The 22935-nt window shown below is 57.3% G+C and overlaps 1 protein-coding gene across 22 annotated transcripts in view; it reads left to right on the forward strand.

The window, feature by feature from the left end:
* Positions 1-22935, forward strand: part of CACNA1G (calcium voltage-gated channel subunit alpha1 G) — a 66822-nt gene that overhangs the window by 38044 nt on the left and 5843 nt on the right. For 4 of the 22 annotated variants that reach the window (XM_017540151.2, XM_037742569.1, XM_017540154.2 and 1 more), the window contains 17 exons: positions 1407-1838; positions 2657-2757; positions 2998-3121; positions 4773-4841; positions 4986-5170; positions 6116-6242; positions 7826-7951; positions 9125-9214; positions 10010-10223; positions 17137-17288; positions 18053-18162; positions 19168-19301; positions 19596-19666; positions 19786-19864; positions 19962-20083; positions 20406-20759; positions 21420-21563. In XM_017540151.2, coding sequence (XP_017395640.1) covers positions 1407-1838; positions 2657-2757; positions 2998-3121; positions 4773-4841; positions 4986-5170; positions 6116-6242; positions 7826-7951; positions 9125-9214; positions 10010-10223; positions 17137-17288; positions 18053-18162; positions 19168-19301; positions 19596-19666; positions 19786-19864; positions 19962-20083; positions 20406-20759; positions 21420-21563 — 2634 coding nt within the window. Of the gene's footprint in view, positions 1-1406; positions 1839-2656; positions 2758-2997; positions 3122-4772; positions 4842-4985; positions 5171-6115; positions 6243-7825; positions 7952-9124; positions 9215-10009; positions 10224-11982; positions 12037-17136; positions 17289-18052; positions 18163-19167; positions 19302-19595; positions 19667-19785; positions 19865-19961; positions 20084-20405; positions 20760-21419; positions 21564-22935 lie in introns of all 22 variants that reach the window. The other 18 variants (XM_017540157.2, XM_017540156.2, XM_017540160.2 and 15 more) reach the window with 8 other exon arrangements.

Raw genomic sequence — 22935 nt, forward strand, 5'->3', positions numbered from 1 at the left:
GCCATATTTTCTTTCTTTTATTCCAGCTCTGTCGCCCACGCTGGAGTGCAGTGGCATGATCTCAGCTCACTACAACCTCCACCTCCTGGGTTCAAGCGATTCTCTTGCCTCAGCCTCCTGAGTAGCTGGGACTACAGGCATGCGCCACCATGCCCGGCTAATTTTTTGTATTTTTGGTAGAGATGGGGTTTCACCATATTGGCCAGGCTGGTCTCAAACACCTGGCCTCAAGTGATCCGCCTGCCTCAGCTTCTCAAAGTGCTGGGATTACAGGCATGAGCCACCGCACCTAGCCCATATTTTCTTTATCTAGTCATCCACTGATAGACACTTAGGTTGATTCCATATTTTGGCTATTGTGAATAATGCTGAAATGAAGATGGGAATGCCCATATCTTGTCCATATACTGATTTCAAATCCTTTGGATAAATACCCAGTGGTGGAATTCCTGGGTCATATGACAACTCTATTTTTGTTTTTTGGTTTTTTTTTTTGAGGAACCTATATACCGTTTTCCATAATGGCTGTACTAATTTACAGTTTCACCAGCAGGCACAAGGGTTCCGTCTTCTCCACATCCTCACCAGCACTGGTTATCTTTTATCATTTTTGTAGCAGCTAATCTAACAAATGTCAGATAGCTCATTTGACTTTAATTTGCATTTCCCTGGTGATTAGTGAGGTTGAGGATTTCTTCATATTTGATGTACTTGTTGGCCATCTGTGTCTCCTTTCTTTTTGAGACAGAGTCTTGCTCTGTTGCCCAGGTTGGTTTCTCCATCTCGGCTCACTGCAACCTCCACCTTCCAGGTTCAAGTAATTCTCCTGCTTCAGCCTCCCGAATAGCTGGGATTACAGGCACGTGCCACCATGCCTGGCTAATTTTTTTGTATTTTTAGTACAGACAGGGTTTTACCATGTTGGCCAGGCTGGTCTCAAACTCCTAACTTCAGGTGATCCACCCACCTCGGCCTCCCAAAGTGCTCGGATTACAGGCATGAGCTACCACGCCCAGCCCTGTGTCTCCTTTTGAGGAATGTCTATTCAGGCCTGTTGCCCATTTTTAAGATTGGGTTGATTTTTTTGCTGTTGAGTTTCTTTGCCCCATTATATATACTGCCACTTAACACTTCTCTCACCAATTAAATGAGGAATGAGCTCTATTGCCATACCTATTTTACAGATGAGAAAACAGAGGCACAGAGAGGCTTAATAACTTGTACCAGGTCACACAGCTGGTTGGGGGGAGCCAGGATCTGAACCCAGGCATCAGAGTCCAGAACTCCTGCTCACACTCCTACACTTGATGTGATGCCAGTGAGGCTCCCGGGAGGCCAAGTGCGCATATGAGAGGATGGGGCTGCTCGGCCCTGCCCGAGACCACTCCTCCTCTGCTCACCCACAGCCCAGTGCCCGCAGCTCCCCCCATAGCCCCTGGAGTGCTGCAAGCAGCTGGACCAGCAGGCGATCCAGTCGGAACAGCCTGGGCCGCGCCCCCAGCCTGAAGCGGAGGAGCCCCAGTGGGGAGCGGCGGTCCCTGCTGTCCGGAGAAGGCCAGGAGAGCCAGGATGAGGAGGAGAGCTCGGAAGAGGAGAGGGCCAGCCCTGTGGGCATCGACCGTCGCCACAGGGGCTCTGTGGAGCGGGAGGCCAAGAGCTCCTTCGACCTGCCCGGCACACTGCAGGTGCCGGGACTGCACCGAACTGCCAGTGGCCGAGGCTCTGCCTCTGAGCACCAGGACTGCAATGGCAAGTCGGCTTCGGGGCGTCTGACCCGGGCCTTGCGGCCCGATGACCCCCCACTGGATGGGGATGACGCCGATGACGAGGGCAACCTGGTGAGGCCCCTGTGGGCACAGTGACCCCTCACCCCTGGCCTTGAAAGAGGGGAGCTGTGCCCAGCCCAGCAGGGTACAAGGGAGTTACCATTCCAAGTCCGGGGATATCAGAGGGCAGCTGGAAACTGAGCTCCAAACAGTCCCTTTTCTCCCTCGGCCCGCCTTGCCAAGCCCCAGATCCTTGTCATGCCTGGGGCTGCGGCTCTGCCACCCTTGGTGGATATGAATGATTTCGGGCAGATGTGTATGAATCTTTCATGTGACTCAGAAAGACCCATCGCTCATCTCTCCAAACGGATGCCCCCATCCCCCCTTCTCATCTAAACCTCATCACAAGCCTTGACTTCCCACTCCACCCACACCCATGTGCCCCTCCCCCAGCCCCCTCACCACCACCATTACCCCTGGGGATGGGATGCAGTGACCTCAGGGTTAGCACGTGAAGCGCAGGGCCAGTGTCTCCTCAGCTCAAGTGTGTCTGAACAGACAGCTGTGCAGGGCCAGTGTCTGATGACTGTTGCTGCTTCCTAGCTGGGCTGAAGGCAGGGGTGGGGAGAGGGGAGAGCCAGGGCTGGGGCTGCAGGGGAGGAGAGGGAGGAGATGGAGAGGCAAGGGGTCCTCAGGAGTGGGGAGGTGGCCTGGCAAGGTTGACAGGGAGATGGGGAGGTGGCTTCAGGAATATAGGAAGAGAGGCAGGGCGGAGCTTGGCCCCCAGGTGGGAGAGGGTAGACAAGGAGTGAGGGTGACGCTGCTGAGGAACCAGGAGCCGGGGAACCTGGAGGCCTGGTCCTGCTCATACTCCAGTGTTTGTTTTGCAGAGCAAAGGGGAACGGGTCCGCGCATGGATCCGAGCCCGGCTCCCTGCCTGCTGCCTCGAGCGAGACTCCTGGTCAGCCTACATCTTCCCTCCTCAGTCCAGGTAAGTGACGGGGCAGGGGTCTGACCTGTGTCCCGATCTCTTCTCCTTCTCATGGGTAATCACCCCTGGTGACGCCATCAGGGATTGGGGAAGTAGTGCCCTACCTGGGGGTGTGAGTGAGGGCCTGGAGGCGAGAGGGCCTTGGCTGGGAGGGCTCCGGAGGGGTACAGGCTGCGGGCGGTGCCTCTCGTCACCACCTGCCCTGCCCCCACCTCAGCCGTTACCTCCGTACCCGGGCAGGTTCCGCCTCCTGTGTCACCGGATCATCACCCACAAGATGTTTGACCACGTGGTCCTTGTCATCATCTTCCTCAACTGCATCACCATCGCCATGGAGCGCCCCAAAATTGACCCCCACAGCGCTGTGAGTCACCAGCCCTGCCCAGGGCCAGGCCCTTCACAGCGTTTGCACTCAGGAGCAGGGAGGGGGGCGAGGAGGCCACAGTTGCTGACCTGCAGGTCACACAGCAGCGAGCGAGGAAGCCAGGACTCTCCCTTAGGTCTCTCACCAGATCCTGGTCCCCAGGACACCCCCTGTGTCCTCTTCTGCCTCAGTTTCCCTTCTATGATACACCAGCCCAGCTGGGTGCCTCGTGTCACTCCAGGCTATTTCTCATGAGCCAGAGGCTTGCGGGGCACACGTGTGAGTCGGGGAGTGCTGGGGCAGTGTAGACCCTGTGTGCAGATGGGGAGTCATCTTGCCCAGTCTGCTGTGGGGCCCTTGGGGGCATGCAGAGTGGCCAGGGAAGCCACTCTTTGCTCCTGGTGGTCCTGCCAGGTCAAAAATAAGATTTTCAGGGGCCTTAGTGGGGACATGGGTCACTTCTGCTTGGCTGTGAACCTGTCAGTCCTTTGCAGAAGGAGAGCCAGAGGCCCGAGTACTGGACATACCCAGGGTCAAACCCCTTCAGAATGGGCCCAGCTGGTCCTGGGAGCTGTCTCTTTCCAGCCTGGCATCATAGCCCTTCGCTGTCAGCAGCAATCCTAGTTCTAGAAGGATGGGTGGGGGGTGGCTATGTTTCCCCTCATGGTATCTGGCACCACTTGCTTAGAGGTGGTCAAAGTTTGCCTCTCATCCTTCTTTGCCACCTCCCACACTATTGTTTAGATTTCAGTGCTGCTGAGGCTTCTTTTTTCCATTAGGGTGGGGGAGGAGGGAACCTGAAGAATGGAGGGACCAGCCCAGGACTAGGCGGGTGAGGGAACACCAGCACTGGGGACCTCACACCCGGAGCCACAGGGTATGGCAGGGGCACTGGCCACACTCCGGCCTTGGCTGCTTCCTACCTGAGGCCCTGCTGTGGAGCTCTGTCACCATGTCACTCCCCATCTTCACTCTCTCCCCGTCTTTCCACTCAGCTCCTCCATCTCCAGCTCTGTCACTGTACCTGCTCCTCTCCTTCCCTCCTCTGTGCTCACACTCCACCCGCCACCTCTCTAGAGATCTGAGCCTGCCTCCTGGCCACCCAGGGAGGGATTCAGTCCACAGATCCCAGGGAACTAGCTGGCCTTCCTCCCTGCCCTGCCCCAGCCTGTGCCTGGGGGTGTACAATCTGTGCCAGGCCCCCAGCTTCCACTGCTGCTCCATTTCTGGGGTGCACAGCAGGAAAGCAAATGAGGAGGGTGGGATGGCGGGCAGGGGTCAGGGATCAAGTGAGATCCTGCCCCAGTTTTTAGAAAGGAAGAACCAGGGAATACGGCTTAGGACGTGGGACGCAGATCACAGCACTGCAGTGCAGACACTCTCCCCATCCTGGCTACGTGGCCATGGGGGTTGGGAGCTCTGGTCATAGACAGGGGTGTGACTGTCCACAGAGCTGCAGGGGAGTTGGGGGCCTGGCACTGGCTCTGTGCCTGCATGAGAAGGGCATGGTCTGCATTGTTGTGGAGGGCGGGGTTCATTTTTCTGAGTCAGATTTTAGAAGCAGGTTTTGACTTGTGTATAGAAGCAGAGCAGACCTGGGCCAAGGGCGGGGGCTTCCTGGCAGGCAACCTCTGCCTCCTCTCTCTTGCAGGAACGCATCTTCCTGACCCTCTCCAATTACATCTTCACCGCAGTCTTTCTGGCTGAAATGACAGTGAAGGTGATGGGGCCGGGGTTGGCTTGGGTGCTCTGGTTCCTGGTGGGGGTAGAGAGGCACGGGCTGAGGGTGGGAGGGTTGGTGGCAGCACAGGGCGGGGCTGAGGCTGGCAGGGAGGGCGGCCAGTGACGCAGCGGCGGTCCCCAGGTGGTGGCGCTGGGCTGGTGCTTCGGGGAGCAGGCGTACCTGCGCAGCAGCTGGAACGTGCTGGACGGGCTGCTGGTGCTCATCTCTGTTATCGACATTCTGGTGTCCATGGTCTCCGACAGCGGCACCAAGATCCTGGGCATGCTGAGGGTGCTGCGGCTGCTGCGGACCCTGCGCCCGCTCAGGTGACCCCCTCCCCAGCTCTGGAACACCTCCAACAGGTGTCCCCCTCCGCAGGGACACCTCTGACCACCAGCACCCCCTGCCATGGAACAAAAACCCGCACAGGCCAGCCTGTTGTCTGTGACCCCCACAGGTGGTCCTGTCCCCTGCCCCAGACAACACTCAGATTATGGCCCCAGTAATTTCCCTCCAGGTTCAAACCTGCTCTCCTCCTCTTCAACATGACATATTCCTCAGGGCTGCTGCCCCATGTGATGTCAGGTGATGGCCACACTGAGCACAACACAAGAGACCATGGGCAGGACCCTCATAGGCTCCAGCTGCAGCTCTCCCTTGAGTAGCCCCTGGGGGTGACACTTGGCCCCTCCCTGTGAGGTGACAGACTCCTCTTGCTGGCTTTCCCCATCTTCAGGTCCCTGCCAGGGACCACCCCCAGGTGACATTTCTCCTGGCCAGGAATCCACCCTCTCAGGAATCCCTCTCCAATCAGCCAGTCACAACCCCCAACTCAGAATTTTTCTTGGACAGGGATGATGCATACTAATGGTGATGCTTCCCTGACTGTGACAGTCCATATCCGTTGCCCGTCCCCTCTCTGTCTGCTCCCGTACAAGTCTATCTCCCAGTGCCCCCAACCCACAATGCACTGCTTCCCTGGGGAGCGCCTCACTTGAGTTGAATGCCCGCCACTCCCAGCCCAGACAGCTCCTACATTTGGCATCCTGGGGTGGAGGTGGAGACATGAGGCATGGGGACCTCTGCAGCCTGTTTTGAGAGATTACGGTGAGGGTCCCGATGGCGTGAGGTCCTGTGAAAGAGGACTGCGTTCTGCCACCAAAGCCCAGGAAGGGACCAGTGGCCAAGGTTGGGGGTGTGGAGCAGGGTCAAGGGACAAGGGAGTGTCTGGGCTGGGGGAAGCCCTGTCATCCCCCTCCTTCCCTCCCCAGGGTGATCAGCCGGGCGCAAGGGCTGAAGCTGGTGGTGGAGACGCTGATGTCCTCACTGAAACCTATCGGCAACATTGTAGTCATCTGTTGTGCCTTCTTCATCATTTTTGGCATCCTGGGGGTGCAGGTGTGTAGGGTTCTGGGGGACAGCTATAGGTGAAAACCTGAGGAGAGCTCCTCCCCTTGGCCCCTGGGTCCTGAGGCTCAAGCTGCTCCTGCTGCCTTCATTCCAGAAAGGAATCAGCAGGAATACTTAGGCCCTGGCCCCTTTACCTCCTGGGCATTTCAGAGAAAACTGGGAGCCTAGAGGAGGGCCCCAAGGAGGACTGGGGCTGCAGAGAGGTTTCAGGCCATGGGAGCCGCAGGCTGCTGTTCCTGCCCTCTGCACGCACTCCCTGAGCACAGACGCTGGCCTGAGGTCTACTCTGGGATCCCCTCCCTTCCTCCCCAACTCCAGCGGGCTGCAGGCCAGGTCTGGGGATCCAGGGCCCAGACAGCTGGGCCAGGTTAGCCGCGTGCTGGCAGGCAGGCGGGTGCAGACCCCAGACAAGGCAGGAAGTGGGGGCTGCTGGGGAAACGTGGCTGTGAGCCCAGGGAGGAGACTTGGCTTTGGAAGAGAAAGTCAGAGCTGCCTGCAGGATTCAGCAGACGCCTCAGGGGGCCAGGGAGCCCCTCCATCGAAGTCTTCCAAGGCCCTTGGCTCCAGCTGTTTTGGCTGCAGGGTAGACAGCTGGCTATTCAAGCAGCATGGGAGCTCCTGGGTGGCTATGCCCTCCCCTCCCCTCCTTCCTGGGATGTCCACTCGACCCTGAGTGGGGGGCTGTTCCCTGGTTTCCTAGAAATTCTCTAGCCCTAGGGACCAGGCTGGGGTGCATTTACCAAAGCTATGTGGTGCCTCTGTGTACACCCTCCCCACTCCCGCCCAATGCCCTTCCCCTTCCCTACTTCCCAGCCTCCTTGGGTCAGTAGAGTGAACCATTGTTGAGCCCACCTTCCGGTGGATTTGGGTCTGTTTCGAGCAGTTTGCTGAGGCCCCCTCATCCCGCCTTCCTTTCTCCACCATTAGTGATAACCTGGTTTATACTGGAATGAGGGTGAGCTTTCCAGTCAGAGAGACCTTGGTTCGAGTCCCCTCTGCTACCTGCTGGCTAAGGGGCCTTAGTGAGTAGATTAACTTCTCTGAGCCTCAGTTGTTCTTATCTGTAAAGTGGGGTTGATGATACCTTCTCCCCCACCTAGAGCTGCTGTGAGAAATTAAGTGCCTAGCTCAGTAGATCTCAAACTTGTGTTTGCATCAGAATCACCAGAACAGCTTGTTAAAAGATTGCTTCACCCCCACCTCTGAGTGTGTGATTCAGTAGATCTGGGCTGGGCCTGAGAATGTGTGTTTCTAGCATGTTCCAAGATGATGCTGGGACCCCCACTTGGCACAGGCCTGGCCTAGCCATTGGTGGAGAAGATGCATGACTGTTATCGCCCTCCCACCCTTTCCCACTGCCCGCCCCCGTTACTTTTCCTCCCCCTCTTGGAAAGGAAGGGGCGTCTGCAGGGGAGGCTCAGGTCAGTGTTTCCCTGACTTGACTAAGCCCCAAGCAGAGCACCCCACACCCACCCAGAACGTGCCTAGGCTGGTGCGGGGGTGGGGCTCAGGAGCCCTGGCTTCCTGTGGTCACAGCTCACTTTTCTCTGTCTCCGGGATTGTGTGTCCAGCTCTTCAAAGGGAAGTTTTTCGTGTGCCAGGGTGAGGATACCAGGAACATCACCAATAAGTCGGACTGCGCTGAGGCTAGTTACCGGTGGGTCCGGCACAAGTACAACTTCGACAACCTCGGCCAGGTGAGCCCCAGGCTCAGAGGTGGGACTGTGGCAAAGGAGCTGGAGGGGGCACAGGGCCATGCTCAATGATAACGTGCTGACTCCAGTAGAGGTGGGCTCCCACAGAGAGATGCGCCCTTCACATCCTCTGCCGTCTGACCACCAGCGTGTCTCAAAACCCAGTCCATCCTGCAGCGTGCCAGTAAGGGGGCCCATGTGGTCCCTAGCCCTCCTTAAAGATGAAGAAACAGGCTCAGAGAGGATAAGGGGCTTGCCCAGGGCCACAGAGCTACATGGTAGAGCAGAAGCACATGTGACACGGAGGGCAGGCAGCCCTGGATGTGAATCTTGTGTAAATCCTGACCCCACCATTGTCAGCTGGATGACCTCGGGCAGCTGACTTCCCAGGGCCTCAGTTTCATTAACTAGTGAATGGAGTCATAATAGAATCTCCTTGAGGTTGCAGTAGGATGCAATGAGAGGATGTGTTTAACATGGTGGAGGAGACAGGCATATTGTCAAGACAATTCCTTTCCTCACTCCATATTGGCAGAAACAAATGTAGAAATTGAAGTTGCGGCCAGGTGCGGTGGCTCTCGCCTGTAATCCCAGCACTTTGGGGAGCTGAGGCCGGTGGATCGCCTGAGGTCAGGAGTTCAGAATCGGCCTGGCCAACATGGTGAAACCCCGTCTCTACTAAAAATACAAAAATTAGCTGGGTGTGATGGCGCACGCCTGTAATCCCAGCTACTCAGGAGGCTGAGGCAGGAGAATTGCTTGAACCTGGGAGGTGGTGGTTGCAGTAAGCCAAGATCAGGCCATTGCCCTCCAGCCTGGGCAACAGAGCGAGACTCTGTCGCCAAAAAAAAAAAAAAAAAAAGAAGTTACTCACTCAGTTTGTTTCCCAGACTCATGCTGGTTTTGGTTTCTGGTATTTCCAGGGATTTGTGAGTCCCCTGTCCTATCTGATGGAGGGCGGAGGGTGTGACCATCTCCCAGGGCCCCTCCAGCTGCAGCCCAGCTATGGAGCCCTGAGTTGGAGGGCTCTCCTGGAGCCTGGGGTGTGACTCCAGCTTGACCCCTCAAGGGCTGGGGTACTCTGAGCTGATGCAGGAGGCACTTTGGGGGCAGGTGGTAGGTGATTCAGCCACACATCCTACACTTAAAATACCTCCTTTTCCTCCTCCCTATCAGGCCCTGATGTCCCTGTTCGTCTTGGCCTCCAAGGATGGTTGGGTGGACATCATGTACGATGGGCTGGATGCTGTGGGCGTGGACCAGCAGGTAGGGCTGAGGCGGGCAGGCTCCATCTGTGGGCTCAGGTCACTCAGCATGGGCTGATTCCAGGACAGAGTGAGCAAGGCAGGTTGGCCAAATGCCAGGAAAGAAGCATCACATTTTACAGCAGAGGCTGTTGCTGGTAGCCTGGGGGCCAAATCTGGGCATGTTTTATTGGTCTACAACATGTTTAACATTTTTTGAATTAGTGGTGAGCATTTTTAAACTGTGAATTTTGGCTGTGCACAGTGGCTCACACCTGTAATGCCAGTGCATTGGGAGGTCTAGGCAAGAGGATCTCTTGAAGCCAGAGTTGGAGACCAGCCTGGGTGTCATAACAAGACCCCCATCTCTACAAAAAATAAAAACAATTAGCCGGGTATGATGGTATGCATATGGAGTCCCAGCTGAGGTGGGAGGATCCCTTGAGCCCAGGAACTTGAGGCTGCAATAAGCTACGATCGTGCGACTGCACTCCAGTCTGAGCAATAGAATGAGAACCTGTCTCTAAAAAAAGAAAAAAAAAATGGTGCATTTTACACAAAAGTCCAGATTTGTGCCTACTCAGGAAAAAGTCTGAAGGTCTGGGAACACTGGGCTTGCATTCCCTCAGGGGAGGAGTCAGCCAGACCAAAGGGGCAGCTTTTGAATGGAGAATCTCCTCTCCCCTTTGCCACAGTGTCCATCACCTGTCAGGTTGCTGTAGCTATTTGGGTTTGCAGGAACCCAGACCGTGGGCAGCTTCTAAGACAGCTTGACCTCGGGCTGATGCCTCCGCCTGTCCTTCCTGCTCCCTACCAGCCCATCATGAACCACAACCCCTGGATGCTGTTGTACTTCATCTCATTCCTGCTCATCGTGGCCTTCTTTGTCCTGAACATGTTTGTGGGTGTGGTGGTGGAGAACTTCCACAAGTGTCGGCAGCACCAGGAGGAAGAGGAGGCCCGGCGGCGGGAGGAGAAGCGTCTTCGAAGACTGGAAAAAAAGAGAAGGAGTAAGGAGAAGCAGATGGCTGGTCGGTAGTCTTTACACCTCTCTCTGGGTCGTGCTTGACCTTGGCCTTGCGACTGTAGGGGGCTGGGTGCTGGGGCCGGGGGCAGGGAGAAGAGGCTCCCACCCCCCTCCTCACCTCCTCCCCCCCCAAGAGCATGTCTGCCTTTAGAGCCAGCATGAAGCAGACCACTTCAGCCCCATGGGTAGGGGGAGCCGCCCCCCACCCCAGGGGCTCCTGGGATCTCAGCATCATCCTCTCCAGATGATGCCAGGTGGGGGTTGACACCCGGTCTCCCCAAGCTTGACTCTCAGAGGAGCCTCACTGGCTGTTCCACTGCCCCATGCCAGCATCCAGAGGCCCAGGTGCCAGTCTTGCCCACCCCAGGATGGGCAGCGAGCACCTCAACCCTGTGCCCGCCTAGAGTCTGCAGCTGCCGAGCAAGGCAGAACTCATAATGTACAACAGCGTGAGAGAGAACCCAGACACCCCTCCCTCCCCATCTCCAACAAAACTCTCCACCACCATGCATTTTCTTTCCCAAACTGAGCAAAAACCCAAAACTGAAACAAAAAAAGGAAACTTCCCTTGGCTTGGGAAGTTCTGGAATAACCTGGGGCCCTGCAGCCCCTTACCTCCTCACTTGTGCTCCCCAGCATCTCTTGGCATTGGGTGGGTGAAGCCCCATCCATCCCTCCTCATGCCCTTATGCCACGGGTGGGCTAAACTAAGTGAGACGACAGAGGCCAGGGAGGATGTGAGAGACGCAGCAGGCGCCCTTTGTTTCTGGGGCATCCCCAGGTGCGTGTGCACCTGCCTCCCTGCCTCCCTGTCTCCCTCTCTCCTGGGCTCCCGTCTGCCTCCATGCCTGTCTCTCTCAGTCACGGCCCACATCTCTCTAAGTGTCTTTGTGTGTGGGTTTCTCTAAGCCTTTGTGTGTCTGTCTGTGTCTCTCTCTGTTTGGGGTGAGGGTTTCCCATGCTCTCTTCACCTTTTCACAAACCATCTTCCTTCCGCCGATAAGATGCGTGCGGTGGCCTGAGTGTTCCCTTTGGTGTGTTCAAATGTGAGTACCACCAGATAAGTGAGGGGCTGCAGTGCCCCTGCCTCCCCTCTGCCCTCCGCTCTATCTACTGCGGCCTGGGAGAAGCACCGAGGGTGGAGGTGGGAGGGCGCCTGTGTTCCCTGTGAACAGCGGGAGCTTCTACAGGATGGGGGAAGGCGCTGGCCTCTGGGTGGCAATGTGGGGTGCAGTTCTCCATGTCCCCCACACTCACTATCAGCCCCCCAAGGTATGCTTGGCTCTGGGTAGGGGTCAGGGCTTGGCCTCCCTGTGGATGTCTGAAGCTGAGCAGGTGCACTGTCCCCTGAGGCCATGCTCCCGCTCCTGCTCCATCCTCCCCACCCCCTCCTCACATTCGGGCACATGGAATTCTTTTGGCAGGCTGCCCTTGTGCTTGTGGCCCCTGTCTGCCCAGCTGGTTCCTCTTCTGGGGTCTGTGGCTGTCTCAAGTGCAGCTGAGGCCACAGCGCAGGAGAAGCGGACATCTGTTCTGATGACTGGCCGCCAGCCCCGTGACCCTGACCCTGTCTAGCCACATCGTTTGTCTTCCTCAAGTGCCCTGTGCCCCCAGCTTCGGGCTGGACATTCAGAGCCAGCCACCCATGCTCAGAGCACCCTGGCCATAGAGCGAGGTCGGAGCTGAGGGGAAGCAGCCCCTGCAGGGCCCTGCCCAGCGCACCTGGTCCAGCCAGTGACCAATGTCGTGTTTCGTTCTTTTAGATCTAATGCTGGACGATGTAATTGCTTCCGGCAGCTCGGCCAGCGCTGCGTCAGGTACTGCGTCTAGGGTGTGGGCTCATGCGCGTGGGGACACGCTCTTCACTCCCTCCCCATGGCTCATTGATTCTCTCCTCTTGGGGTGAAGGGGTGAGGGTCCCTGGGGCCCCCACGAGGGCAGGGGCTGAAGCACTGGGCTCTGTGGTACCCCGCAGGCCTGCGCCAACTGGACGGGAGGCGAGGGCCCGATGCCTCTCTGCCGACGTCCCTCAGAGGGCCCACCTTCCCAGCAACAGCTTCCTTGGCCGAGTGCCCCACCTCCCGCCGCCTCTTCCCTCCTGTGCCTCCTCCCTGGAGCTCACCGGTCGATTATTAGAGCTGCAAATCTCTCCTGTCTCCTTTTGTCTGAGGGGAGACTTTGATCCAAGGGAGTAGGATGAGAGGAGCAGAGAGGGGAAGGATTTGTTTTAAAAATGTAACGATGAATAATTGAACAGACTCATTAATAGTCAAGTGATCTCGGTGGCCGCGTCATCGCTACAAACAGCAGGAATTGGGAATCAAAGGCCTGAGTTGGCCATGAGCTTCTCCCAAAAAAGTCAAAGACGTGGGAGTGAGCTGGGTCCTTATCTTCAAGAGCCATGTCTCTGGGAAGACCCTCCTGGTCCAGCCCATCCTCCATGGTCCCTCAGTCCCCTGCTCCCCTCTCCCCCACTGGCCCCCAAATGGAGGGGCAGAGGCTCCTGGAGTCCGTGACAGGGCTGTGGGGCCTCATCACACTATGTCTCCAGCTGGTGGTTCCCAAGCTGTTCAGCCCCAAGGCCCCCAGTTACCATCTCCTCCAGCAGACCCCACATTTGAGAAGGCTGCCTGTGAAGTTTAGAGCATTTCAATAATGACTTTCTTTCATCACTTTTACTAATCAGAGGCGCATCTAATTGCTAAACACAGCTTCTGAGCTACAGAAGGTTACACATGAAATGATGGCAAAGAAAGACCATTTCATCATTAAATTAGTCTGTGGAGTCTTAACACAGGCAAATATAGGGCTTCTTTCAAGCCTTCTGAAGTACTAGAAAGAACATAAGGACCCCCATGCTGCTGCAGGCTTGGAACTTCAGTCTGGGAACCACACGCTGTGCTTTCTCCACTTCTCCCCCACCCGCCAGTCAGGCAGATACTGCCATGGGGACGTCAGGTTGCATGATCTGTGGGGCCTCAGGGACCCGACCAAGGGAGAACCCCTGAGCCTCCATTCAGTAGGTCATCCCTGAGGCCCTCGGCGCTGCGGCCCCACGGTGCTAAGCAGTGGTGTTTGGCATTGAGAGACTGTCTCTCTGGGGCTCAGGAGTCTCTGGCTGGTTTGTAAATGGATTGCCAGGGTCCCCACATCTCTGCATCAGGCTGTCTTGCAAATTCCTGAAGTACTATTGGATGAGGGGTGGGGGGAGAGGTGGCCTTCAGCTTTTCCCTTATGGGCTCGACCTGGTCTGTAGACTGAAATGTGCGCACTTCCACATGCACCCCAAAACATCCTAGCACAGGGCCGGCCCACAGAGGCTTTTCCACATGGGGGTTATCCCAGAAATCAACACATGCAGACTCTCATAGCCCCTAAGACATGATGCGCCCACTCAGTGCCAAACACTCTCATGACCCTTGCACCATACTCCCATTCCGGGCATGTTCTGCTGGGGTAGACATTCTGCTCCTGGAGTGGACAGACCCTACTCTACCCTGGGGTGGCACATACAGGCGTGTATACCAGTTACCTTTCCTGGCTTTTGATGAGGACTCAGAGACCCCGAACCATGGCTCAGATCACCCCATATCCCACTTCCCAGGTCCTGGAGTTCTGTGTGGCTGTGCCAGAGCTTTTCAGACTTCCATGTACAGCAGAATCACCTGGAAAGCATAAACACAGATTCCTGAGTCCTACCCCAGAGGCTCTTCTACAGTGGTGCAGATGCACTGGTCTACCCACCAGGGGGATGGGGACAGAGTCAAACCCAGTCCAGGGCTACTGGGAATCAAACACGTGCACCACACCTCCCTGGCCAGTACACCCCTATGCTGGTGCTGCTCCCAGCAGGAGGGGGAGAGCCAGACCCCAGGGAAAGGCAGAAGAGCAGAGCCTGTGATTATCAGGGGAATGGGCCTGGCCAGATACCTGGGTCCAGCCCAGCTTCCCAGATGGAAGGAGGGACCAGGGCTGCTAGATGATCAGGCTGCCCCCTGGGACTGCTAAGCCTCCAACACCAGCTCTAGTCTCCTCGGCCACCTGCGGCATCAACCTCCACTCACTCACTCACCCTTTTTCGTTCCACCAGGCCGGGACCCAGTGATCAGGCCTGGCCACGGCAGCTGAAGGTGTGGCCTCTGCCGTGGGGGGCCTGTGTCCTTGGGAGTGACCCCTGTCTTCCCCCTATGCATCGCCACTCCCCTTTGCAAACCCTCCGCCCTGGCTCTGTCTCGGGCTCCCCGTGACCCCTACTAACTCACTGTGCCTGTTGCCTTGCAGCCCTCCTGCACCCCTCCTCTCTCCCTGCCCCTAACTGGGGGCCTGGGCTGCCCTAGATGTGCCCTTTCCCCCACTGTCTGACTCTGGTATTTTCTCCACCTAAGGCAACTTATCCTGGTGGGAGGCAGGGAGGTGGGGCCACAGCTACCTATGCGTCAGTGACCACAGGTCCAGGCCCCTCCTGGGCTATGGTTGGAGCTCTTAAAGCAGCAGGCTTGCCCAAGACTCCTCCCAGGGGGTTTCTAATTCTTTTCCACACCAGGGTGCTTGCCTGCAGAGCTGAGATCAAGAGAGAAGCAAAGGGGGGTGGCATCGCCCTGGCCCCAACAGTGGAGGTCTTTGGGCAGACCATCCAGGGGCATCCTCTGGGCTAAAGCCTGAAAGCCTGGTGTCTGCACCCACCTGACAGCTGGCGAGGGACTCGGGCTGGAAGTTAGGGTCCAGCTCAGTCGTGCCTTGTAGCTGGCTGAATGACTCACTTTTTGCCTGGCTTCATTCTCTCCCTCTGAAAAACAAAGGGGTTTCCTGAGAAGATGCTGATCAGATTGGCCTGTTGCTCTTTGGACCTGTGCTCTAATGGGGGATTTCTGGCCGCCTCAGCACCTGCTGTCTGGGATAGGGGCCAGGGTGGAAGGGCCTTTGTACAGACCCCAGGGGACTGGAACCTGTCTAGAAGCAGATGCCCTGCCTCAGTCCTCCTGGTCTGGGCCTCTTGGAGGAGGGTCCCGGCTGAATTTAAGCCCACCCACCCCTCAGAATCCTAGGACAAGGCCGGAAAGCAGAGTTGGTGGGAGCAGCTGCTCCCTTTGGCCTGGAGCTGCCTACAGAGTCAGGCGGGGGTGACCGGGAGAGGGGGCAACTCTCCCAGCCTCTCCTCCACATTGTCTCAGCTAATAATGGGGCTAATAAGGAGCCACTTTTTCTAACCTAATTGTATTCAAACATTTTAGTTAATTCTCCATTCATATTTTAGCATAATGGGATCGGGTGCTCTCGGCATTTATGGAGATTAATGCAGAGAAAGCGTTCCAGCTGCTCAGGCAACGCAGGGCGACTAGCGCCCTCTGGTCCTTGTGGTACTGAAGGAAGGACAGAAGAGGCCCGGCCCTCCCAGCCCACCCTCCACCATCGCAGTGTGGATGACCCCTGGCCTCCCGTCCTCCCCTGCCCCAGGCTCTCCAGCCCCACACTCTTGGGGCTCTGTTCTTGAACAAACAGAGCCACAGTTGGCTGGCCGATCTCTGAACACGGGAAGATGGCCTCATTCACACCTCAGGCACAGCAGAGTGCCACGGACTGTCTGCCCTGTGGTCATCCACACCTCAAGGCCGATGCTGGAGAGTGGCCGGGTGGGCCCCAAGCATGGCAGCCCACAGGGCTGGATGTGCAGTTCCCGGGTGCTCTTCTTCCTTCAGCCTTGGGTGGGGGCCCACCACAGGCTGCTCCTTGCCTCAGTTTACCTCTCTGTTCAATGGTCCTATGCATGGGAAAGGACAGTTACATCTGAGCTGGCCTGGGCCCAAAGCTTCCTGCTGCCCCTGGGCCAGTGACCCCTGGCTCAGGCCTCAGAGGCCACAGCCCTTACTGGCTGGCTTTCCCCTAGACCTCCTGAGAGGGGGAAGGGCTGTCTGGGACCTGCGGCTGCCACACACCTCCCTGTGAGGAGCCTCTTCCTTCTTTGTGGCTTCATGGGAGACCACTCTGTCAACCTCCTCCTAAGAACATGTGCCCCAACTTGGCCTGGGCCTTCCTCAGTGCCTGGAAGAGGGCCCCGAAATCTCCTGCCCCAGATTTATTCTGCCTCCTTGGCAGCCCAACCTGGCTCTGTGATTTTCCTAACTAAGTGGTTCACTAATTACAAGAGAAATATTATGCCTCTGACAGATCTCAGACAGTGCCTCCAACCCGGCCTGCAGTCTAGGGCTGCCCAAACACCCAGGAGCAGGCTGGGCAGTGCCTCATTAGAAACTGGGTGAGTCCGACAGGTGGGGCGCTCCCAGCTTGAGTCTGGGATGGAGCAGAGCCGCCAAGGCCTCCCCTCTGCCCTTGCTGACATGAGGGTGCAGGAGGCCCAGGCCCTGCCCTCTGGAGGCCCTCTGGGTGCGTCAGCGCAGCCAGCCAAGAAGATGTCCAATTTCCATTCTCCAGTTTTATCTCCCAAACCCAGCTCTGTGTAATCTCCTTTGCTCCCCTGAGGAGCTGAGCTTGGTGAAGGAGCAAAAGCCTTTACCTCCCCGTTGATGGAGTGTCCTCTGAGCCCGAGGAGACCAGTTGTTTTTCATTGTATTGATCTGGCCTCACTGCGGAACACTGAGTCAAGGGTGTTCTGAGGGGCTGGTGGATTTTGGAGGCTGCCTAGGGGAGGGGGCTCACCTGGTGTCTAATGAAGGTGGGGAGCTCTGCATGTCCTGACCCATCCCGCCCTCAACTGCAGCCAGTACAACCGAAGCTTGGAGGGGGGCATGCCCAGGTGGCTGCCCCCACCAAGAGGCAGTGTGGGGAGGGCGAGGATGGTGATGACTCTGGAATGTTTCAGCTCTGGCGTTAGAGGCTGGTGGCTGTAAGGGACTGGGGGTGGAGGGGTGCAGGGGGCAGGGGCCTGATGCTTGCTCTGCTCTTCCGCCCCGCCCCCTCAGAAGCCCAGTGCAAACCTTACTACTCGGATTACTCCCGCTTCCGGCTTCTCATCCACCACTTGTGCACCAGCCACTACCTGGATCTCTTCATCACAGGTGTCATCGGGCTGAACGTGGTCACCATGGCCATGGAGCACTACCAGCAGCCCCAGGTAGGAGCGAGTGGACCAGCCATCTGCCCCTCCACCCCCACCCATCCTCCAGCTGCAGAACCTCTAGACAAGGTTAACCCAGCCTGACCCAGGGTACCTCTGTGCCAGGCAAGTGCTGGGCATGCTACATGGGTTCCTCCTGTGCCTTTTGGAGGTGGGTATCATCTTTGTTTTATAGATGAGGACGCTGAGGCTCAGAGATGTTAGTTGATATGGCCAAGGTCACACAGAAAGGGAGTGGAGGACCTGGTTTCTTCACTCAGCAAATATTGAGTGTCTACTAAGAGCCACGCCCTGGATCTCTGAGGGTAAAGAAGGGAGACTGATGCCTGCCTTTCTGGAGTTGAGAGTCTAGTGAATGTCCAGCTCCCAATTTCACCTGTGACCTTGCTGACTCTCCAATCAGCCTCCCTTGGCTGCCCTCCAGCCCTCAGTTTCTCCATCTGTCCAATGAGGGAGTTGAATCTGTAACGCACATGGCCCCTTCCAGTCCTGGCATCCTGTGCCATCTAGTACATTCTCATGTGATCTCCTCACCATCTCCCAAGGAGAAAAAGCCTTTAGCATAAGGTTGATTCATTCATGTGAAGTACCCTACTCCCCTCTGGGGTGGTGGCTAATGGCTAGCCATCATGGCGGGAACAGGGAAGACAGGGCTCCTTAGAGTCCCCTGCTTCTCAGACCTGGGCAGTGTGATGGGGGGGTGGAGCAGGCCCTAGCCCTGGGCCTTAAGGGACCCTGCATCTTGCCCCCATCCCTGCCAGATTCTGGATGAGGCGCTGAAGATCTGCAACTACATCTTCACTGTCATCTTTGTCTTGGAATCAGTTTTCAAACTTGTGGCCTTTGGTTTCCGTCGGTTCTTCCAGGACAGGTAACGGAGAAGGGGGCGGGGTCTTGAGGGCTTGGGTGGAGGTAGAAAGGGACGAGTCTCTTGGGGAAATACCCAGGGAGACCTAGTGTCTAAAGACCTTTCTTAACTCCTGAGGTCCAGCCCCCACCCTGCGGCTGATGTAGGGGACTAGGGACCATCCAGGACCAGGAGATGGGAAGGAATGGAGAGAATTTGACAAGACAGGGCCTGGGGGATGCTGGCAGCTAGAAATCAGTGTGACCTAGCCTGGGGCTTAAGAGCACAGAGCCTGGAGCCAGACTGCCTGAACTGGATTTGAATTCTGATTTCACCACTTAGTAGCTGGTGGCCTTGGGTAAGTTACTTAACTGCTCTGTGCCTCAGTTTCCTCATTTGTAAAATGAGAGTAAATAATAGTATCTACATCACAGAGTTGTGAGGTTATGAATTTCTCTTTGGTTTTGAGGGTTTTGTTTGTTTGCTTTTGGAGACAGAGTCTTGCTCTGATGTGCAGGCTGGAGTGCAGCAGCTTAGCCTTGGCTCACTGCAGCCTTAACCTCAGTCTCCTGAGCAGCTGGGACTACAGGCACCCACTGCACACCCAGCTAATTCTTTTTTTTTAAGTAGAGACAGGGTCTCACTATTTTGCCCAGGCTGTTCTCAAACTCCTGAGCTCAAGTGATGCTCCCGCCTCAGCCTCCCAAAGTGCGGAGATTACAGGTATGAGTTCCTATCTGTAAAGCCCTTAAAAATGCCTGGTGCATAGTAAACACCATATAAGTGCTAAATAAAAAAAACAAATGAATACAAATGAAAAGCAGAGGCCTTGGAGCTAAAGTCCTAGTCCCACTCATGCCACCAGTTGGCTGTGTGGCCTTAGATAAGCCATGCCTCTTCTCTGCAGGATGGGAGGCTGGACCTACTGACGTCTGCCCTCCTTTCCAGCCTGTCTTTCTGTGCCACAACTGCCCCCTCCTCCAGGACCCCCCTCCCCCCACTCAGGGAGCTGTGTCCTGGGCTTTCCAGGTGGAACCAGCTGGATCTGGCCATTGTGCTGCTGTCCATCATGGGCATCACGCTGGAGGAGATCGAGGTCAACGCCTCGCTGCCCATCAACCCCACCATCATCCGCATCATGAGGGTGCTGCGCATTGCCCGAGGTTGGTGCCCAGCTGCCTGCCCACGCACCTGCCCCCGCAGGGTGACCAGCCCAGAGAGAGAGAGCAAGGGTCAGCTTTCTGGCTGGTCAAGGCCTGGGTGTCTGTGGGTTCCCATGAGTCTTTCTCCCAGCCTCTGTCAAGGGAGGCTGGGGACAGGGCTGAGGGTGGGGATGCAGCCTGGCTGGCCCAGGGATGGCCATCCCTGCAGCCCCAGCCCAGGCCTGGCACTGGCTCTGCCAGCTGTCTGGCCAGGGACCCAAAGGGGCCAGCTCATGATGTTGTCCTGTTCTGCAGTGCTGAAGCTGCTGAAGATGGCTGTGGGCATGCGGGCGCTGCTGGACACGGTGATGCAGGCCCTGCCCCAGGTAGCCGGAAGGTGGGGGGGCCTCCAGGGAGGGGAGGTGCTCTCCAGAGGGGCAGGGGCTCAGGGAAGCTGACTGGGAGACCCAGTGGCATCGTTTCTATTTCTTCTCCTCTTTTCCAGGTGGGGAACCTGGGACTTCTCTTCATGTTGTTGTTTTTCATCTTTGCAGCTCTGGGCGTGGAGCTCTTTGGAGACCTGGGTGAGTTGGAGTAGGAGCCAGGGTGGAGGAGCCAGGGCTGGAGACCAGGAGGCGCCTGGACTAACATGAGCCTCTCCCCCTTTCCCTCCTTCCCCAGAGTGTGACGAGACCCACCCCTGTGAGGGCCTGGGCCGGCATGCCACCTTTCGGAACTTTGGCATGGCCTTCCTAACCCTCTTCCGAGTCTCCACAGGTGACAACTGGAATGGCATTATGAAGGTAAGCGCCCAGGGCTGTCCCAGGCTCCAGGGAGGCAGCCCCACTTCCTGAGCTAGGATTCCTTGGGAAGATGAATTGGCTGCAAATAAAAGCATGTGACCTTCTCTCCCCCATGCCAGAACACTCTGGAGCTTCCTCTCCCAGGAACATGCTCTGGCTCACACTTCCCCAGGCAGCATCTAATGCTCCTCTGTCCCTAAACTCCTCCTCCTCCTCCCCTTCCTTCTCCTCCTCCAATGCTCTTGACACCTGTAACTGATTCTCCACAACAGCTCCACCCACTGCCCTCCCCAGCCTTACCCTTCTATCCCGCCTGCCCCAGGACACCCTCCGGGACTGTGACCAGGAGTCCACCTGCTATAACACGGTCATCTCGCCCATCTACTTTGTGTCCTTCGTGCTGACGGCCCAGTTCGTGCTGGTCAACGTGGTGATCGCCGTGCTGATGAAGCACCTGGAGGAGAGCAACAAGGAGGCCAAGGAGGAGGCTGAGCTGGAGGCTGAGCTGGAGCTGGAGATGAAGACCCTCAGTCCCCAGCCCCACTCACCGATGGGGAGTCCCTTCCTCTGGCCTGGGGTTGAGGGCCCCGACAGCCCCGACAGCCCCAAACCCGGGGCCCTGCACCCGACGGCCCATGCGAGATCAGCCTCCCACTTCTCCCTGGAGCACCCCACGGTGAGCTGACGCCCATCCCTGCCATGAGAGGAGCTGGGGCAGGAGAAGGGTGTGGAGGGCGGCGGTCGGGAACCGAGCAGGCAGCGCACACACCCTAGGGCTCCTCCTGGAGCCTCCTGCCCTCCTTCCTGGATGCTGAGCGAGCAGTCACTGCCCCTCCCCAGGGACCGTGGCCTACACTCACCCCACAGGGTCACCCCGGCAGGTGGGCAGCTTAGCAGTGCCCTGCTCCTCCAGCCTGGTCTGGCCTCTCCTTCCTGACTCATAGGTTCAAGGCTAAGTTTTCTGTTTCCTTCCTGTTTCTTTCTTACCCTTGCCCAACTGCCAAATCTCCTTCCTACCCACCCTCTAACCTGCCTGGTTCTCTTCCATCTCTCCATCCTTTTATCTCCTCTTTCCCCTCTCTCTTTCTCTCCCTGTGTGGGCTCTGCTCATCTTCCATCTCCCTCTCTCCTTCCTCCCCCCACCTTCCCTCTTCCCCACACCTCCTCTTTGTCTCTTTGTTGCTGTGTGTGTGTGCGTGTGTGCATGTGTGTTATGTGGGTCTCACCTCTTTCTTTTCCTGTGTCTCTGTCAATCCCCTTCCATGACACTTCCCATCATTGCCCTCTGACCTCCGCTCCCCTGCCTCTCCGGCTCCCCTACGGGCTGGCTCCCCAGGACAGGCAGCTGTTTGACACCATATCCCTGCTGATCCAGGGCTCCCTGGAGTGGGAGCTGAAGCTGATGGACGAGCTGGCAGGCCCAGGGGGCCAGCCCTCTACCTTCCCTTCTGCCCCCAGCCTGGGCGGCTCCAATCCACAGGTTACTGTGCCCCTGTGCTGTGCCCTCTCCCTTGACCATGCTGGGCTGTGCCACGCTGTGCCATGCTTCTGGGGAAGCTGGGGGTGTTACCTGCCCACTGGGTATCTGTAGAAAGTGCAGCCTCAGGGCCTCAGTTGAGTGTGGGAGCCAGTCAGGGGGTCTTCTAGGCTGAAATCACGTCCAGAAAAGAGCTGGAAGGCAGGGCTGTTGAGATTGCCCCTCTGATGAGAAGGATGGGTGGAGGAGGGGCTTGGTAGGGGAGAGGGGATTTGTAAGAACCTGGAAGAGAAAAGGGGGATGGGGCAGAAGATAAGTAGCAGTGAGACCTTAGCGGGTGGAGGGAAGGAGTTGTCAGTCCAGGGAGAAGGGCCTCTGGGGACAGTGTAGGTGGCCAGGCAGTCCACTGCCAGGCTGCAGCCTGTCTCTCCTCTGGAGTCTAGCACTCACTTGCCAGTCCTCAGTTTGGTGGCTTTTTAAGTCGTAGAGCCCACCAGGCATGATGAGTGCTGTTAGGAGCCACTGAAGACGTCTGTCCTGAGAGAGAGAAGGCTCCAGCTGGGAGTGGGCATTGAGGCCTTTGTGTGAAATAGGACTTGGCTTCCTGCCCAAGCCCAGCCCCTCCCCACAGTGCCACAGGGCCCTCTCCCCCAGTCCCATCCAGTGCCAGGTCTTTTGCTTTCTGGGCTGCTCCTGCCCTCCTCTCCTCCCCTTGGCCCCCCCACCACCCACTACCATGTGAGAGGGCCCCACCCTCCCTCCACCTAGGTCAGAGGCTGCAGAGACAGGTGTCAGTGGGAGATAGAAAAACCAAGTCCTCCAGAGGCCCTTTTGAGTGGCAGGGCAGGGAGGTTCTTAGGAAGCCTTTAGCCTGATCCAAAAAAAATGGACAGTGATCCCCACTTGGGAAGGGACCTTGCCTCTTGTTGGGATTCAGTCTCAGACCTGGTGCTGACCTAGAATGATCAGTGGGAAAGTGAGTCCCTTTTCTAAGGCCTCCCCTTCCTGAAAGAGGCTCACAGGGGAAGGTTGTGGGAGAAGAGGACACAATGGGAAGGTGATCAGGGCAGCCCAGTCCTCCGGGAGGGAGGCCCGACTGTCCCCTAGCATCCTGTGGGCACCGAGGCACCACCCCGGTCCCAGGTGAGCCAGCCAGATGGTGTGGCAGCCCACCCGAGTGTGCCCACTTCAGGCTGACGGGGGCAGTGCACCTCCCAGAGCCCAAGTTGGAGGGGAGGGCGGGCGGGCTGCAGGCAGGCGGAGGAGAGCCTGTGAGTGGAGAAGCCAGAATCTGGGGGCAGGCCAAGTCCTGCCAGGCTTTTGGAAGCTGAGAGAATAGGCAGAAAACAGCCGTCAGATTGGTGGCATTGTCCCC

Source organism: Cebus imitator, unplaced genomic scaffold, assembly GCF_001604975.1.
Source record: "Cebus imitator isolate Cc_AM_T3 unplaced genomic scaffold, Cebus_imitator-1.0 Scaffold123, whole genome shotgun sequence".
NCBI classification, from domain to species: Eukaryota; Metazoa; Chordata; class Mammalia; order Primates; family Cebidae; genus Cebus; species Cebus imitator.